General features: G+C 46.9%; 1 protein-coding gene across 1 annotated transcript in view; it reads right to left on the minus strand.

The window, feature by feature from the left end:
* Positions 1-17,728, minus strand: part of LOC137533625 (alpha-1-antitrypsin-like protein GS55-MS) — a 72,758-nt gene extending 55,030 nt beyond the window's left edge. Inside the window, exons 1-3 of the mRNA XM_068254968.1 lie at positions 17,575-17,728; positions 17,194-17,253; positions 550-1,183 (exon numbers count right to left, since the gene is read on the minus strand). Coding sequence (XP_068111069.1) covers positions 550-1,162 — 613 coding nt within the window. The 5' untranslated portion in view covers positions 1,163-1,183; positions 17,194-17,253; positions 17,575-17,728. The remainder of the gene's footprint in view (positions 1-549; positions 1,184-17,193; positions 17,254-17,574) is intronic.
* Between the last annotated feature and the right edge of the window lie 871 nt (positions 17,729-18,599).

Below are 18,599 nucleotides of genomic sequence, written 5' to 3' on the forward strand. Positions count from 1 at the left end.
ATGGCATATATGGGGGCTTTGCGATTTACTGCCAAAGTCAGCACGAAATTACGCGTAAATTCATGCGTAATTGCGAATAGGAACAATTACCTACAAACTTCATTACGCTATTCCCCCGAAATGTCGCATTATGATTATGATGCGTAATTGCGTATTACAGTGCCTAATTACACATGGGCGTAATTTCTGCTCATCACTAGTCAGGTCTAATCTCCCCACTTGCCTGTACAGTGGTTGCCTGTGTGGTAACCCTCGTTTGTGACTTTAATGTTGCCTATATTTGTTCTATCCATCCATAATATACTACACTATTGGGCTATAGGTTTCCCTTTGTATCTCCTTCGCTAAGAACAACAAGACCACCAGCACCATTGTTGGGGCACTAGACTCATTCAACACTGCGGCCAGAGATAGTTTAGGGGTAGTGTAAAGTCTATATTGGGATTGAGAAATTAGGCTTGCCTATTAACCAGGAGGAAGTTCAGTGTATGCTTTTTTTTTTTCTTTTTCTAGATTACTGGAATTTAGTCGGAAGTAAAATAGGCTTACCTTCAAACATGGCGTAATCAATCGGAACTATGACTGTTGTATTACACAGGTCTTTCACCAGTTTATCTATTCTGCCCTTTGACTTCTTTTGGATATATGTATTGATTTTCTCCTCTGCTCGTTTGGGGTCGTTGAAGTCGATGCTGTGAATGGTAGCATTGTAGTAGTCCATGACATTCTGTTGATATTTTGGCTGAATTTTTGCAGAGTTGGTTATGAAGAGCTCGTTGACGTACTTAATTTTTAAGTCACTTTCCTCCCGATTTAGGGATCGAAGTAGCTTACTATACTTCCCGTGCAGCTCTGTATCGGTTAAAGTTGGGTCCAAGCACATGCCTTCCAGAATGTGCGTTCGGGTTAGTGACCGAGCCCCAAGTGCCAGCTCGGCCAAAGTGGTATAGACGGTAATAGGCGAGTAAAATAGGTTTGGTATTTGTATTGCCGTCTTGGGGGAAAGTCGTTTATATGATGCCGTTTTAGAGGAAAGTATTTTATATGACCTCAGTGTGAATTCCATAAGGGCATTGGACACGTTGTCGTGGACACAGGTCTTCTGCCTTTCGTCATCAGCAAAGGCCAAGCAGATGGTTACCAAAAGGAGAAGAGTCTTCATCTTTCCTCTACAGGCTCACAACTGTGGAAAATGGAGAAATCAAGTTGGTGACTATCATCCTAAAGCATCAAACGTCATTACACTGTGGGGGCCACAATACTTGCAGCTGATCAACCACATATCCCAGCATTCCACAGCAGAGAACAGAATGCCGACTTTGTCACACTTCAGCCAAATGTTTTATCTCAGTTTTAGATAGGGTGGGGTGATTGAAAACAAGACAACTTAAACCAGACCTGAACTCAGAACTTCCTCTCTGCTCTAAAAGATAAGCATCAGCATAATAACCTTTAAAGGGAAGGTTCAAGCAAAATAAAAAAATGAGTTTCACTTACCTGGGGCTTCTACCAGCCCCATGCAGCCATCCTGTGCCCTCGTAGTCACTCACTGCTGCTCCAGTCCCCCGCTGCCAGCTTGCCGACCTCGGAGGTCGGCGGGACGCATTGCGTACATTTTTACGCATTCCCGCTAGTGCAGGAACATTAACACATACATTTTTACGCGTTACTGGTTCAATGCGTACATTTTTACGCATTGAACCAATAATGCGTAAAAATGTATGTGTTAATGTTCCTGCACTAGCGGGAATGCGTAAAAATGTACGCAATGCGTCCCGCCGACCTCCGAGGTCGGCAAGCTGCCAGCGGGGGACCAGAGGTCCGATGAGTGACTACGAGAGCACAGGATGGCTGCATGGGGCTGGTAGAAGCCCCAGGTAAGTGAAACTCATTTTTTTATTTTGCTTGGACATTCCCTTTAAAGGAAGCATCAGGTAATCTATGCTACCCCCAGATCTACTTACCTGGGGCTTCCTCCAGCCTCTTGCAGCCAACATGTCCCTCATCGCAGCTCCACTCCCAGCCGCCTGCCTGGGTTCCCCGCTGGTGAAGAGGCTGACCACACGTGGTTGTCCTCTACTGTGCCTGCGCAAGCGCCGCTGTCAGTCACTCGCACGTGGGCTGGAGTGTTCTGCGCAGGCGCAGAACTACAAGATCGGCCTCTGCTCCAGTGGGGACCCTGGGCCAACGGCTGGGATTGGAGCTGTGACGAGGGACATGTTGGCTGCAAGGGGCTTGAGGAAGTCCCGGTTAAGTAGTTCTGGGGGTAACATAGATTGCCTGACGTTTCCTTTAAAGAAAAAAAAATTCTTTGTTACAGTTTATAGAACTTCTGCAATAAATCTGCAATGTGTCTACTCCTTGCTTTCGTGGAAGCAGACAAAGGGTTAACATCCTGTGTTTACATATTAGCTTTGTCTGCTGAGACTCTTGACTTTCTGTGCTGACACAGCTAAGAGATCAAATTACACTTGTGATTCCTTACAGATGAGGGGGAATTAGACAGGCTCTTCTCACTAAAATCACACAGGGTGTATTTCTTCCTGTTTTCCTTGTGTCTTGTGCTAGAGTTCAGGTCCACTTTAAAGGGAACCTGAAGTGAGAAGCATATGAAGTCTGCCATGTTTATTTCCTTTTAAAGGAGAACTGTAGTGAGAGGTATATGGAGGCTGCCATATTTGTTTCCATTTAAGCAATACCAGTTGCCTGGCTGTCCTGCTAATCCTCTGCCTCTAATACTTTCAGCCATTGGCCCTGAACAAGCATGCAGCAGGTAGTGTTGGGCGAACACCTGGATGTTCGGGTTCGGGAAAGTTCGCCGAACATGGCCGCAATGTTCGGCATGTTCGGGCCGAACCCCGAACTCCCCGAACATCCCGCTTGTAGGGGCCCTATGGGGTCGCAGGCATAAGGGGGGAGCATGCCCCGATCGCGGGGGGGGTCGGAAATTCCCCCCACCCCCTCCGCTAGCGCTCCCCCCTCTGCCCGCTTCCCCATACAAAAGTTGCAAGAAGTACCTGTGTCCGGGTGGTAGTGGGTGGCTGTCTGGCTGGCAGTGGGCGGCACTATGCAGTGACTAAATGAGGAGGAGGAGTCCGGAGAGTGACGCGTTGAGGGAGGCCGGGCAGCGGGCGGTTCAGCAGTACTACTGCTGAACCGCCCGCTGCCCGGCCTCCCTCAACGCGTCACTCTCCGGACTCCTCCTCCTCATTTAGTCACTGCATAGTGCCGCCCACTGCCAGCCAGGCAGCCACCCACTACCACCCGGACACAGGTACTTCTTGCAACTTTTGTATGGGGAAGCGGGCAGAGGGGGGAGCGCTAGCGGAGGGGGTGGGGGGAATTTCCGACCCCCCCGCGATCGGGGCATGCTCCCCCCTTATGCCTGCGACCCCATAGGGGGGCCGTATTCGGCCGAACAGGGCCCTGTTCGGCCGAACAGGGGCCCTGTTCGGCTAGTAATTTGGCAGTTCGGGCGAACGCGAACAGTTTGGCCGAACACCACCAGGTGTTCGGCCGAACTCGAACATCACCCGAACAGGGTGATGTTCTGCAGAACCCGAACAGTGGCGAACACTGTTCGCCCAACACTAGCAGCAGGTCAGGTGTTTCTGACATTTTTGACAGATCTGACAAGATTAGCTGCATGCTTGTTTCTGGTGTGATTCAGACACATCTTCAGCCAAATAGACCAGCAGGGCTGCCAGGCAACTGGTATTGCTTAAAAGGAAATAAAGATGGCAGCCTCCATATACCTTTCACTACAGTTTTCCTTTAACCTTCTGCCGCCCGCGTCACGCCAGCAGGCGTGGCCGCGGCGGCAGCCCCAGGACCCCCTAACGCCAATTGGCGTAAAGTCCTGGGGCTCTGTTTTGCATGAGATCGCGCGCATGGTGCGCGCGCATCTCATGCTCGGAGGGCGGAGCTCCGCCCCGCCTTCAGTCTCCGAGCGGCTATTGCAGCTCGGGAGACTGTTAGACGGCGATCACGCCGTCTATTTACTAGGTGCAGCGCTGCACTGGGGACAGCCGTGTGACACAGCTGTCCCCATGGGGGACAAGAGAGCGATCGGCTCTCATAGGCAGAAGCCTATGACAGCCGATCGCCATAATTGGCCGGCTGTGGGGAGGGAGGGAGGGAAGGGAGGGAAGAAATTTAAAGAAACAGGGGTTTTTCAAGAAAAAAAACAAACAATAATATTTATTTAAAAAAAAATAAACATGGGGGAGCGATCAGACCCCACCAACAGAGAGCTCTGTTGGTGGGGAGAAAAGGGGCGGGGGATCACTTATGTGCTGAGTTGTGCGGCCCTGCAGCTTGGCCTTAAAGCTGCAGTGGCCAATTTTGCTAAATTATAAGTTTCTATCTAAAACATTTTTTGTTAATAGCTTATAAACGAAAATCAATGCTAGATATGTTGGATAAATGGAAATGACATGGCAAAATACTGTGTATAACAACAAATGATATTGGAAATGAAATGGCAAAATACTGTCTATAACAAAAAACGATATTTACACTTGTTTTAACCATAGTAAATACAATTGTACATATTACAGGTATTTTACTGCAACTACACCAACTTTACTCTCACACAGATCTCTCCCTATCCCTCTCACCCCTAGACCCCCCCCTTTGTAGAAATATGCATAATGTAATAAATTGCAGTGATGCTCGGATGTCTCGATCCCCGAATTCGGCAACCACGGCCGTTGCCAAAAAAACCCCGCCTCCGGCACGATTAGTTCCGTATTGTTATACGCATCCACGCCACGACGCGGATTTTCGGTCGTGAATGAGGCAATCACGGCCGGATCCACGGCCGAATCCGGATTTTCTTTTAACGTTAATACCAAAGCCCCCATACATGCTACAATCCCCCAAATTGCATGGATTATCAAGGTGATAAGGGGCTACAACTTCAACAAAACAAAATTCCAAAAATAATTTTTTGTTTTTGAGAAAATGGATTTTAAAGTGAAATCAACACTTTAAATGGGGCTATTAATTGGTAATAAGTGGTTTTAAACAGGGAAATACACGTCAAGCAATCACAGAGGTGAAGGTGAGTCCCAATGGCACTTGGCAGTGATGGTACCACTGGAGGAGGAGGAGTGGCTGATGCCAAAAAGACTCAGAGAGGTTTTTGTAATTTTTTTGGAGGGAGGGGGGGAGGTTGCAGCGAGTAGCAATGACATAACAGCAAAGTTGTCAGTGGACCCGGGCAGTGTGAACGCAGACTTTAGTAGCGACTGAGTCAGGAGGTCAAAGCGGCCGGTCAGTTCGGCAGCACAGAAGGACCATGACAACTCACTGGTAGTATCACAGTTTGATAGTGCTGCCCAAAAAATTATATGCATCCGTGGACCTGGGCAGTGGGAACTCAGATTTTAGTACCTAAACACACGATACAACATGTTTTCCGAGGTCTGAGGCACATACAGATGGTCCCTATCAGCGCTCCTTCCATTCATCTATAACTTTATCGTTACTTATCGCAATGAAATGAACTATATCTTGTTTTTCTCACCACCAATTAGGCTTTCTTTAGGTGGGACATTATGTCAAGAATTATTTTATTCTAAATGTGTTAATGGGAAAATAGGAAAAAATATGGGGAAAAAAATCATTATTTTTCAGTTTTCGGCTAGTAGTCACTGATTTCAGAGGCAGGGGGGAGGAGGGAGGAGGAGGAGGGAGTGAGATGAGGGCTGGAGATGCAGTTGCAGATTACCTGTGTAATGATGACAAACGGAACATGGCCGCTCTCATTGTATCACAGGAATAATTAATCATATTCTATTGAAGCTATGTGCAGCTAGATATGCTGTGTAAACTATCTCAACTTTAGATAAGATATATAGACAAGTTAATTGTTATAGTTAGTTTTTCATCTCGGATCCGCTTTAAGCAAAACATTTTTTTTAAAGAATTAGGTGTTAGCTTTTGGGTTTTTCAACACCATTGTCCTTTTTCTTTTTTGTGTGCAATATATTGTATTAAATCCATAGGCGAGTGGCAAGGAGAAGAAGTAAAGGGACTATGCACCAGAAACAACAAACTTTTCCCATTATTTGCAGTACAATTGTACAAAAAAGCAATTACAAAAAAAAATAAAATGTTTCTGTAATAACTTGAATCTAAACTGAGCAAACAGAGGAGTTTTATCGGACTAACAGGTTTTTTTTTGTTTGTTTTTTTGCATTGTGTTCCAGTCTTCTGTCTATCCACCCTACATACCCATAAGGCTGACTCACAAATGTTTCTCTTGAATTAACTCCTTGTGGCCCTTATTTAATTCACTTTTCCTCTGAAGTTTTTCCTAGGAGACAATTTTTCATCTTTTCTTTAACCACTTAAGCCCTCAGTCGTTTTCACTTTATGCATCCGAGCAATGTTCACCTCCCATTCATTCGCCTATAACTTTATCACTACTTATCACAATGAACTGATCTATATCTTGTTTTTTCCGCCACTAATTAGGCTTTCTTTGGGGGGTACATTTTGCTAAGAGCTACCTTACTGTAAATGCATTTTGACAGTAAGAATAAGAAAAAAACGGAAACAATTTTTTATTTCTCAGTTTTCGGCCATTGTAGTTTTAAAATAATACATGCCTCCATAATTAAAACCCACGTATTGTAATTGCCCATTTGTCACAGTTATTTCACCGTTTAAATTATGTCCCTATCACAATGTATGGCGACAATATTTTATTTGGAAATAAAAGAGCATTTTTCCCATTTTGCATCCATCACTATTTACAAGCTTATAAAATATATATATATATATATATATATATATATATATATATATTTCATCTTTACATAGATATTTAAATAATTTAAACCCTTGGGTAAATATTTATGTGTTTTGTTTTTTTTAAATTGTAATGTTTTTTGTTTTTTTTTAATGAAACATTTTATGTGGGTATTTTTGGGAGGGGGGGGGGGAGTAAAAAGTGTTTTATTTAGGGGAAAGTGTGTGTAATGTAATTTTTTTTTTAACTTTTAGATGTAGTTTTACTCTTTGGCCACAAGATGGCAACCTCGGGTTTGTTTACATGACGTCACTCTAAGCGTACAATGTACGCTTAGAGGGACATAGTCTCAGAAAAAGCGTAGCTTCCTAGAGAAGCTGTCGCTTTTTCAGCGGGGGAGAGAAATCAGTGATCGGGCACCATAGCCCGATACATTTATTTATTGTATTTATTGTATTTATAAAGCGCCAACATATTACGCAGCGCTGGACAATAAATAGGGATACATACAATATTTAGGTGTGACATACAGCAAAATGACAATACCTGAATACAAGAAACATCAGATCATGCAGCACAGTATGAGTACAAGGTAATGCTTAGTCAGTGTAACGATCGGTGTAACACAGAGAGGATCTGATTACTGGTGATCTGCAGTATCACCGAGAATGCAGATATATACCCGATTATTGATGATCTGCAGTATCACCGATAATCAGATATATCTCTAACCTCTGGACACCTGAGTAATATGAGTGTTTGACACAACAGTAATACTTAGAGGAGGATCCCCATAAAAGGGGTACAGTAAGAGATACTGCTCAGAGAACAGATTCCTTCCAATGGCCTGATGCTCCCCAAGGGGTGGAGCCAAGCTGAGAGTGGGAAGGACCAGAGAGTGAGTGACACCAATGGTGAAGTGTCACTGACAGGTCTGTGAACTATCTCCAAACAGGGAAGATAGTTCTCGAGGTCGGACAGGCCAGGTCGGCAACAGACAGACAGACAGATCAGGTACAGAGACAGGACGCAGATGCAGAATCTAGAGACTAGCCGAGTTCAGCAACAGAGTATCAGAATGACAAAGGTACAAAATCAGAGATCAGAAGAATGGTCAGGGAAGCAGAAGGTCATAACAAATAATCAACAATTCCTAGACTAAGGTGTGAGTTCCTTGATCGTCAACACCTTGGAAACTGGTCTAGATAATAACACAATAATACAGAATTCCTAGACTAAGGTGTGAGCTCCGTGATCACCAACACCTAAGAAACTGGTCTAAAGTAACACAGATACCGACAGGGTCTGAGTGCTACCACAAAGTGATCGCAACGCCAGACACCAGAGAAATGACCAGCACCCAGTATATATACACCAGCGCTCTCCTGTGCCTCCCCTAAGTGCTGGACCAATGAGAACAGGAATAATTGTCAGCTGACCGCCCTGGTCAGCTGACACCCCTCTGACTGTCATAAATGCTCTGCCTCTCCGCGCGCACATGCGTCCTTCTGAACCAGTGTGGACTATCAGTCCCAGCCACACCAGACATGTGTTGTAATGCCTCTGCTGTATTGGATGCGGAATCCGCCGCACCGCTGACAGAGCGTGCAGCGTTTTCTCCGCATTCAGCAGTACTGAGAGAGTGAGGCCTATGCGTGCAAACCGCCGCGTCGGACCTGTTCTCTGGGCATGCAGCGGTTTCTCCGCGTTCCGTCAGGCCAGTGAATGCAGGTCCCTGCGTGCAAGCTGCCATGTTGAAGGCGGAATCAGCCGCCCTACTCTGAGTACTTGCGGCGGCTTTTCCGCGTTTTCTCACAGTACCCCCCCCCCCCCTGAGAAGTGGACTTCGGACAGCTCCTACCCGGTTTCTCAGGATATAGAGCGTGGAATTCCCTTCTTAATTTGTCCGCATGCATGCGACACTCAGGTACCCATGTTCTCTCCTCGATACCATACCCCTTCCAGTGCACTAGATACTGTACTGAGTTCTGCACTACTCGTGAGTCTAAAATCTTTTCTACTTCGTACTCAGGTTGGTTGTCTACCATCACAGGAGGAGGAGGAGTGGCACCCACATGGACTGCTGGTTTAAGCAGGGACACATGAAAAGATCTTACACCACGCATGCTGGCAGGAAGATCAATGGCATAAGTAACATTGTTTATCTTCCTGGTTATAGAAAAAGGGCCCACAAACCTGGGACCTAACTTGGGCGAGGGTTGTTTCAGGGTCAAATGACGTGTGGAGACCCAGACCAGGTCTCCTGGTCGAAACTTCCACTCCACGGATCGTTTCTTGTCAGCTTGACCTTTCTGACTTTGAAAAGCCTTCTCCAAATTATTTTTCACAATTCCCCAAGTGGTTTTAAATGACTTTTGCCAAGCCTCCAGATCTGGAAACAGAGTGGAAGCTACTGGCAATGGGGAGAACTTGGGCAACTTTCCGGTTACCACCTGAAACGGGGAAAATCCAGAGGAAGAGCTTTTCAAATTATTGTGCGCAAATTCTGCATATGGCAAGAACTTGACCCAATCATTTTGCACCTCCGCAACATAACACCTTAAAAACTGTTCCAAAGACTGATTAACCCTCTCCGTCTGACTATTAGTCTGTGGGTGGTAGCCCGACGAAAATGACAGTTCCATGCCCATTTGATGACAATATGCCCTCCAAAATCTAGAAACAAATTGGACTCCCCGATCTGACACTATGTTTTCCGGAATGCCATGCAGTCGGAAAACGTGGATGATGAAAAGATCGGCCAACTCCTGGGCCGAGGGGAGTCCTTTCAAGGGCACAAAATGGGCCATTTTACTGAAACGGTCGACTACCACCCAAATGACCGACATGCCTTCAGATCTCGGAAGCTCATCTACAAAATCCATGGACAAATGGGTCCATGGTTCACTCGGGGTGGGTAAAGGCTGCAACGTTCCCACAGGTGCCAGACAGGAGGGTTTGCTTTTGGCACATACTGCACACTCTCTAACATACTCCTTGCAGTCAGTTGCCAGCGAAGGCCACCAAGCACACCTAGCAACCAAGTCTTGTGTTCTGGAAGCCCCTGGATGCCCAGCATTCTTGTGCGAGTGGAACAATTGCAGAATCTGAAGGCGAAATGGCAGTGGAATAAACATAACCCTTTCCGGCTTACCCTCAGGGACATCCTGCTGGAATGGACTTAACGTCTCCTTCTAGTCTTTCCAGGTTTCTGTGACTCCCAGCACTACTCTCTGTGGGACAATGGTCTCTGGGTCTGAGGGCTGTGCTGTCTCCGGCTCAAAACATCTGGACAAGGCATCTGCCTTGACGTTTTTACTCCCTGGAGTATACGTAATTACAAATCTAAATCTCGAGAAAAACAGTGACCACCGAGCCTGTCGGGGACTCAATCTCTTAGCCCCCTCAATGTATTCCAAATTTTTGTGATCAGTGTAAACTGTAATCGTATGTTCTGCCCCTTCTAGCCAATGACGCCATTCCTCAAAGGCCAATTTAATGGCCAGGAGCTCCCTGTTGCCTATATATCGTAGTTTTTCTCTGCCGGTGAAAATCTCCGAGAAAAATAGGCACACGGGTGTAACCTTCCCTGCAGCCCAGAGCGTTGAGACAGCACAGCCCCTACCCCAACTTCAGAGGCGTCAACCTCTACAATAAATGGATAGGAGGTGTCTACGTGCCTCAAAATGGGTGCAGAGCAAAACAGTTCTTTCAAAGTGGAGAAAGCAGCCAGGGCTTCGGGGGACCAGTGATTGGTATCTGCCCCTTTCTTAGTGAGACTGGTGAGGGGTGCTACAACTGTGGAGTACCCCTTTATGAACCTTCTGTAGTAATTAGCAAAACCTAAAAATCTCTGAAGGGATTTGAGTCCTACTGGCTGAGGCCATTCCAGGACAGCAGAGACTTTGGCGGGATCCATAGAAAGGCCCGAGGTGGAAATTATATAACCCAGAAAAGCGACAGATGTCACCTCAAAAATGCATTTCTCCAATTTGGCATAAAGTCTGTTTTGTCTAAGCCTGTCCAGCATGAATTTGACATGAGACCTGTGCTCAGAGAGGTTGTCTGAAAAGATTAATATATCATCCAGGTATATTAAAAAAAATCTACCCAACACCTCCCTGAAAACTTCATTGATGAGTTCCTGAAAGACGGCCGGGGCGTTACACAACCCGAAGGGCATCACCAGGTACTCGTAATGCCCGTCGGGTGTGTTGAAGGCCGTCTTCCATTCATCGCCCTCTCTGATCCGCACCAGGTTGTATGCACCCCTCAAATCCAATTTTGAAAAAACCTTAGCATTGGTGACTTGGGTGAATAAATCGTCTATCAAAGGTAACGGGTAACGATTTTTGACTGTGATCTTATTCAGTCCCCGGTAATCAATGCATGGCCGAAGGCAGGGGACCGGGAAGGGCGAATTAATCCCTTAGCTAAGTTTTCACGGAACTCCCTCCACATGAATCCTGGTCTGGCCTAAGGTCACCTTCACTAAACAATGACGAAAACAGTGGGCCGACCAGCTGGTTAGCTGACCCAATTTATCTGAGGGGAGTGAAGGTGTAGCCATGGCATGCCAAGGATGACTGTGGAGGTTGTCATGCGCAATACAAAAAACTGCAATTTCTCTCTAGGCAGCACCCCTATAGTGACTTCCACCTCTGGTGTCTGGGACAGAGGATGGTTACGCTGCAGTGGTGAATCATCCACTGCCGTAACCTGGAGGGGTGGTTTAACCGGAGTGAGCGGAACACCTAATTTCAAAGCAAATTTGTAGTCCATAAAATTAGCTGCTGAGCCTGAATCAACGAAGGCCTCAGAGACTTCAGATTTATCCTCCCATGTAATCATACAAGGAAGAAGTAATCGCTTATCCTCTAGGGGTAAAAGCTGTACGCCTAGGGTATTACCCCCAACTACTCCTAGGCAGTAGCGTTTCCCGACTTTTTAGGGCAATTTCGTACTCTATGACCCCCCTCTGCACAATAAAGACACAATTGCTCAGAAATCCTGCGTCTCCGCTCCACTTGAGACAGTTTAGACCGACCAATCTGCATTGACTCGGGTGGAGGCGAGACGGGAGGAGATGGAGTCACAGGAGGCGCAGCGTAGGACACCATTTTAACACTGTTCCTACCCCGGGTCTGCTTTTAATAGCGTAATCTGCGATCAATCCTGATGGCCGAGGAAATGGCCTCATCGACGGTTTTGGGTTCAGGCTGACTTAACATAAGGTCTGAGACCTCATCTGATAATCCTGATAAGAAACAGTCTAACAGAGCATAGGTGTCCCACCTGGCTGATACTGACCACCTTCTGAATTCAGCAGCATACTCCTCGACCGGACTTTTGCCTTGACGCAACAACTTGAGCTTCCGCTCAGAAGTCGAGGCAATGTCTGGATCGACGTAAATTACTGCCATAGCCTTAAAAAATTCATCTACGGAGGTTAAAGCTAAGTCTCCGATGGGCAGACTGTATGCCCAGGTCTGAGAATTGCCTGGCAACAAAGTTTTAATAAATGTGACCCTTTGGGCCATGGTTCCTGAAGATCTAGGTCTCAACTCAAAGTATGACAACACTCTACTCCTAAAATTTCGAAAGTCAGATCTGTGACCAGAAAATTTTTCAGGTACAGGCATACGTATGTCTGTGCTAGGAGGGGATCGCACTTCATCGACAGCTGTCTGGAGGGTGCGTACGGATTCAGACAATGCGTCTATTAAAGTCTGATGACCACCCAGTACTTGGTTGATGTTCTCCACCGAAGTGGTAAGTGTGCCCAGACGGCTGTGTGCATCCATTTGTTTTTTGGTCTGGCGTTCTGTAACGATCGGTGTAACACAGAGAGGATCTGATTACCGGTGATCTGCAGTATCACCGAGAATGCAGCTATATACCCGATTATTGATGATCTGCAGTATCACCGATAATCAGATATATCTCTAACCTCTGGACACCTGAGTAATATGAGTGTTTGACACAACAGTAATACTTAGAGGAGGATCCCCGTAAAAAGGGGTACAGTAAGAGATACTGCTCAGAGAACAGATTCCTTCCAATGGCCTGATGCTCCCCAAGGGGCGGAGCCAAGCTGAGAGTGGGAAGGACCAGAGAGTGAGTGACACCAATGGTGAAGTGTCACTGACAGGTCTGTGAACTATCTCCAAACAGGGAAGATAGTTCTCGAGGTCGGACAGGCCAGGTCGGCAACAGACAGACAGATCAGGTACAGAGACAGGACGCAGATGCAGAATCTAGAGACTAGCCGAGTTCAGCAACAGAGTATCAGAATGACAAAGGTACAAAATCAGAGATCAGAAGAATGGTCAGGGAAGCAGAAGGTCATAACAAATAATCAACAATTCCTAGACTAAGGTGTAAATTCCTTGATCGTCAACACCTTGGAAACTGGTCTAGATAATAACACAATAATACAGAATTCCTAGACTAAGGTGTGAGCTCCATGATCATCAACACCAAAGAAACTGGTCTAAAGTAACACAGATACTGACAGGCTCTGAGTGCTACCACGTAGGGATCGCAACGCCAGACACCAGAGAAATGACCAGCACCCAGTATAATACACCAGCGCTCTCCTGCGCCTCCCCTAAGTGCTGGACCAATGAGAACAGGAATAATTGTCAGCTGACCGGCCTGGTCAGCTGACACCCCTCTGACTGTCATAAATGCTCTGCCTCTCCGCGCGCGCACGCGTCCTTCTGAACCAGTGTGGACTATCAGTCCCAGCCACACCAGACATGTGTTGTAATGCCTCTGCTGTATTGGATGCGGAATCCGCCGCACCGCTGACAGAACGTGCAGCGTTTTCTCCACATTCAGCAGTACTGATAGAGGGAGGCCTATGCGTGCAAACCGCCGCGTCGGACACGGAATCCGCCGCCCTGTTCTCTGGGCATGCGGTGGTTTCTCCGCGTTCTGTCAGGCCAGTGAATGCAGGTCCCTGCGCGCAAGCTGCCATGTTGAAGGCGGAATCAGCCGCCCTACTCTGAGTATCTGCGGCGGCTTTTCCGCGTTTTCTCACAGTCAGTCACTGGAGGGGAGCATGGAGATTAGGCAAGTTAGGTTCACTCAGATGCCTAGCATGGGTTTACAGTAATGGAGGTGCATGATCAGGTTGGACACGAAAGGAGGAGGACCCTGCCCAAAGGCTTACAATCTAAAGGGAGAGGTAGGGACACGAGAGGTAGGAGACCAGAGTTCAGCTGTGGGTTTAGAGCACTTGTGAGGGGTAGTAGGCCAGAGTGAAAAGGTGAGTTTTGAGGGCTTTCTTGAAGATGTTGAAGGAGGGGGCTGCCCTAATGGGTGGAGGTAGGGAGTTCCATAGTGTTGGAGCAGCTTTTGAGAAGTCCTGGAGGCGTGCATGGGACTGGGTGATGCGGGGGGCGGTTAGGCGAAGTTCATTAGAAGAGCGGAGTGAGCGGCTAGGTGTGTACCTCTGAGTAAGATCGGAAATGTAGGTTGGACAGGTTTTGTGGACAGATTTGTAGGGCAGAAACAGTATCTTGAATCTGATTCTGGACTGGATAGGAAGCCAGTGGAGGGATTCAAGGAGGGGATCCGCCATGGTGGAGCGATGGGAGCAGTGGATAATTCTGGCTGCTGCATTCATGATGGACTGCAGTGGGGAGACCAGACAGCAGGGCATTGCAGTAGTCAAGGCGGGAAATTATGAGGGCATGGATGAGGACATGGATGAGGGAGCGCGCCTGTCCTCCTTGACGGTTTTATACGTCAAGGAGGACAAAGTAGTTAAAATAAAAATAAAAAAGTGGTTAAAATAACTTTTCCGCATTCTGCAATGGAAAAAGTACCGTATTTTCCTCCGTATAAGACCCAGTTTTTCTCCCCCAAAAATGGGTAGAAACTTCCAAAACGGCCGCCGATACGAACCACCGACCCCCCGCCACATTGGAGATTTCCTGCCTCTTTGTGGCTGCTCCACTGTGTGCCTCGCCCTCTCTCCCCCGTGTATCTGCAAACACCCACCGCCTGTGATCGGGCAGCCCAGCTTACCTAGTACATGCCCCCTGAGACTGCATACATGGGATTCCCCCTTGTGCCTAGCTCTCCCTCCATGCATCTCCACTCAGACCCCCCCGTTTAATTGTACAAGTGATCGGGCAGCCCAGCTTACTTTTGTCCATGTGCCCCGGTATAGCAGACATGAGTCCCCCCTGCGGCAGGCTATAGTGAAAGTCTTGTACTGATGACGCGATCAAGGGGGACACCAGAGGGCACATAAGGGACACACGGAGGACACATAAGGGACACCAGAGGACACATAAGGGACACAGGAGGACACATAAGGGACACCAGAGGACACATAAGGGACACCAGAGGACACATAAGGGACACCGGAGGACACATAAGGGACACAGGAGGACACATAAGGGACACCAGAGGACACATAAGGGACACAGGAGGACACATAAGGGACACAGGAGGACACATAAGGGACACAGGAGGACACATAAGGGACACAGGAGGACACAAGGGACACCAGAGGACACATAAGGGACACAGGAGGACACATAAGGGACACCAGAGGACACATAAGGGACACCGGAGGACACATACAGGACACAGGAGGACACATAAGGGGCACTGGAGGACACATAAGGGACACGAGAGGACACATAAGGGACACTGGAGGACACATAAGGGACACGAGAGGACACATAAGGCACACCAGAGGACACATAAGGGACACCAGAGGACACATAAGGGACACAGGAGGACACATAAGGGACACCGGAGGACACATAAGGGACACCGGAGGACACATAAGGGACACCGGAGGACACATAAGGGACACAGGAGGACACATAAGGGGCACAGCAGGACACATAAGGGACACATAAGGGACACCGGAGGACACATAAGGGACACTGGAGGACACATAAGGGACACGAGAGGACACATAAGGAACACTGGAGGACACATAAGGGACACGAGAGGACACATAAGGCACACCGGAGGACACATAAGGGACACCAGAGGACACATAAGGGGCACCGGAGGACACATAAGGGGCACCAGAGGACACATAAGGGACACAGGAGGACACATAAGGGACACAGAAGGACACTATTTGGGGGAGAACATGTACAAGACGCTCCTGGAACATGAATGCACCAGGTTTAGTATATACATTTTTACACGGATTTTGCCCTGTAAACCTGGGTGCGTCTTATACGGCGGAAAATAAAAGGTAGGTAAAAAGTACTGTCAAAATTATTTTAAGTATTTTCTTGGTTACTGGTGGCTTCAAAGGCATTTTATTTATACGGTGTGAAAATATCACCTAGCAGAAAACTCAGGACTGGAGGAAAGGGGAATTGAGTAAGGACCCTTGGCCCGTATGCAATTAACTTTCTCGAGTTTTCTTCTAGGAGATAATTTTTCATCTTCTATTTAGAATAATTTTTCTGCACTTTGCAATTGAAAAAGTACCAAAAAGTAAGTGGAAAAGTACTATCAAAACTATTTTAAGTATTTTCTTGCTTGCTGGTAACTTAAAAGGCATTTATTGACACGTTTGAAAGTATCACTTAGGAGTAAACTCAGGAGAAAAGGCTAATTGCATATGGGCCCCTTTAACCTTTTTGGGACCGCCTCTATGAGATCCTAGGCCGCACTTGTGGCTGTTCTAGCCTGATGCGGCGTAGCATCTACGCCGGCCCGCAGTTTCCGCTCCCGATGCGATCGTGCGCACCCGAGAAGGGAGATTAAGCTGTCATATGACAGCCGACATCTCCCCCGAGTGATCAGCAGCCATCGCGTATGGCTGCTGATCACATGATCACTACGATCGCCGTCGGTTCGTAGTGATCAGCTTGACAGCTGTGATGGCAGGGGGGAAAGAAGAGGATCCACTCACCTCCCTGCCGTTCCAGCGACGATCGGCGCCCCCCTCCGCTCTGGCCGGCATCTCCGCTCCGTCTGACGTCAGCGCCGGGTCCCAGAACTGATCATCAGACAGAACGGAGATGCCGGCTGGAGAAGAGGGTCCCGTGCGGCTCATCGCTGGAGCCTGGAAGGTAAGTGAAGGCTGCTGGCAGAAGGGGGGGCCCAGGCCACCATGGGGGGACACAAATCCAGGCAGCCACAGACGGGATCCGGCCGCCTGACCCCCCCAAACGCGCGCGCAAAATGCCTGGTCCTTAAGGGGGGGTAGGTGGCCGGTCCCGAAAAGGTTAAGCTTAACCTGTACGGAACCTTTATAGATATTTAAGCAACAAACAAATAAAATATTATAATAATACAACCAGATTATGGAAAACCAAGTTTAGAGTTTAATTATCATTAATATTATTTTTACTATATTATTTACCAGATAAGATGAGAAATAATTAATCAGGTAATTTTTGAAACTTAACCCCAATGTTACCACTGGGTTACTTACTTACCTATGCAATGGTCTTCTCTGACAGCAACACAAATCTTTGTGAGCTTTCTGTTTATACTGCCTGTAAAATAGATCACATTTATTAAGAGGTTGTCATGACCTGGCCCAGCTAGAAGGACAGTCATAACATTATCAAACATTGCTACATAGATATCAGGAGAGCAATGTGTGTGCTTTTTAGGGGGGGGGGGGGGGGGGGGGGGGGCTGGGAAGGGAACTGAAGTAGGGAGGGTTAGTAACACTCATGCCTTTGCATTAAAGTGGCACTATGGAGAAAATTGTAAAATTTAAAATATGTGCAAACATAAACAAATAAGAAACAAGATTTTCCCAGCGTAAAATGAGCCATAAATTACTTTTCTCCTATGTTGCTGTCACTTACAGTAAGTAGTAGAAATCTGACAGAAGTGACAGGTTTTGGACTAGTCCATATCGTCTTGGGGGGATTCTCAGGGATTTATTTATTTTCAAAAGCAATTAGTGAATGGCAGTTGCTCCGTCCAACTGCCAAAAAACTGTAGCGAGCAGTGAAGCTGGCCAGCATCATTGTTTAAATCCTTTTTCGGGAATATCTTTATAAAGAATAAAAGCCTTGCTGAGAATCCCCTGTGAAGAGATGGACTAGTCCAAAACCTGTCGCTTCTGTCAGATTTCTACTATCTACTGTAAGTGAAAGCAACATAGGAGAAAAGTAATTTATGGCTCATTTTACTTTTCGCCACATTGCCCCTTTAAAGAAATACAGTATGAACTAAAATCTTGTCTGTGGTCTAAAGCATTAAACACAACTTTTATTTATTCATTTAGTTAATTTATAAAGCGCCAACATATTACACAGCACTGGACATTAGTTTAGGTTACAGACAATATTTAGGGGTGACATACAGGCAATATGACAATACAGGAATACAAGAAAGACCATATCATGCAGCACAGTATGAGTACCAGGTAATGCTTAGTCAGTCACTGGATGCGAGCATGGAGATTAGGCAAGTCGAGTTCACTCAATAGTTCACTCAGATTCATAGGATGGGTGTATGGTAATGAAAGTGCATGAATGTAACTTTTGTGGGTTTCTATCTCCGTGGTCAGCGCACAAGATGCGCGCTGACACAGCGGAAATCCTCCACAAACATGTAATTTGGAGAACCCAGGTTAGGTGCAATGCACCAGTAGAGGGCAATTCGCACCAGCAGATGGAGCTGTGGAGTGCAGACGAGCACAGCCTCTGCACGGCCACAGATGTCAGATGGGAATTGTACAGATAAGGCACGATAGTCCTCTAAGAGAGAGAGCACAGAGACAGACTAAATGTGTGTTCCCCAGTCTAGCCGCCACAAAGCGACGGTGAACACACATCTGCAGAAACAAAAGCGGGAATGCAATCGCAGGAGAGAGGCGATTGCC

This window comes from Hyperolius riggenbachi, chromosome 9, assembly GCF_040937935.1.
Source record: "Hyperolius riggenbachi isolate aHypRig1 chromosome 9, aHypRig1.pri, whole genome shotgun sequence".
Classification (NCBI taxonomy): Eukaryota; Metazoa; Chordata; class Amphibia; order Anura; family Hyperoliidae; genus Hyperolius; species Hyperolius riggenbachi.